This window comes from Arachis ipaensis, chromosome B08 (genome assembly GCF_000816755.2).
Source record: "Arachis ipaensis cultivar K30076 chromosome B08, Araip1.1, whole genome shotgun sequence".
NCBI classification, from domain to species: Eukaryota; Viridiplantae; Streptophyta; class Magnoliopsida; order Fabales; family Fabaceae; genus Arachis; species Arachis ipaensis.
Genome location: NC_029792.2, coordinates 35,954,423 through 35,955,807, shown reverse-complemented (window position 1 = coordinate 35,955,807; position 1,385 = coordinate 35,954,423). Strand labels below are relative to the sequence as shown.

General features: G+C 33.1%; 1 protein-coding gene across 1 annotated transcript in view; it reads left to right on the top strand.

Moving 5' to 3' along the window:
• The window catches only part of LOC107614005 (geraniol 8-hydroxylase), a 3,609-nt gene extending 2,507 nt beyond the window's left edge, over positions 1-1,102 (top strand). The window contains exon 2 of the mRNA XM_016316214.2: positions 289-1,102. Within this exon, the coding sequence (XP_016171700.1) occupies positions 289-852 (564 nt within the window). The 3' untranslated portion in view covers positions 853-1,102. The remainder of the gene's footprint in view (positions 1-288) is intronic.

Sequence of the window (1,385 nt, the reverse complement as noted above, 5' to 3'; positions counted from 1 at the left end):
CCCTATATGATTCCCACATCCCATACCCCACCCCATCCCCAACACAAAAACGGAAACAAAGGATAAACAAGATCCTGATCCGAATTTGGCTATACAGATATAAATAAAGTGCAAGACCCCCCAACATGGCAACATGTCAGTCCAAAGAAACTTGTGACATAAAAAATAAAAAACAATTCATGGTTTTATATTAAATCGCTAATAAGTAATAATGGTCCATATTATATTTATTTTTCCATGGTTGCATTTTGACATTCTCTCATACAATTCATTATACATGTGTTGTAGGACCTACTTGTTGCAGGAACAGATACAACAGCATATGGATTAGAAAGAACAATGACAGAAGTACTCCACAATCCAGAAGTTATGTTCAAAGCCAAACAAGAGTTAGAACAAAACATTGGACGTGGTAACCCTCTTGATGAATCAGATATTGCAAAACTGCCATACTTACAAGCAATTGTAAAAGAGAGTTTACGGTTACACCCTCCAGCTCCACTCTTGCTCCCAAGAAAAGCTAAGGTAGATGTGGAAATCTCAGGTTATAGGATCCCAAAAGATGCAAGGGTTCTAATTAATGAATGGGCTATTGGTAGGAACCCTAACGTGTGGGACAATGCCAATTCGTTTCTGCCAGAGAGGTTCTTGGATTCAAAAATTGATGTTAAAGGAAGAGATTTTCAGCTGACACCATTTGGAAGTGGAAGAAGAATTTGTCCTGGCTCACCATTAGCCATGAGAATGATTCATGTCATGTTCGGATCTTTGATCAATTCTTTTGATTGGAAAATTGAAAACATGGACAAAGATCTACCACTGAGAGCTATTCCTATCATAATCAACAACTAAGGAGCCTCATATTTGGTCTCCTTTTTATCCAATGTTGATTTAGTTATGGCTCTATAATTCTCCTTGAATAATGACTAGTTGTTGAATGCTTTTTTTCTGTTTTGTGCTTATTTTTCTCTTGTAAGCTTAATTTGAATTTTCTATCATTTTTAAGTGTGATGAACATCGTAGAATTTGAAGCCTTTAATTTGTATGATATGTAGTTGGCTGCAATAAAAGATGTGTGCTTTAGATTTCGTTGTATTATTAATAGTAGTTAATACTTTTTTTTATTTTATTGTGTTTTATTTTTTCATGGTAAGAAAATAAGAACGACCACGTATCATTTCATTTCCTCATTTCAAACGCTGTTCAAATTAAATTTAGATTTTTTTTTCCCCTGATAGTTACTAATCATATCCTTTCAATTGGTATCCAGAGAAGATTTTCTAAATATTATTATTTCATCATTTAATATTATTAATGAATAAGATTGAAGATAAAATGGTTTTCTTTTCATTGAAGATAAAATGGTTGATTTTGATTAGATGTAA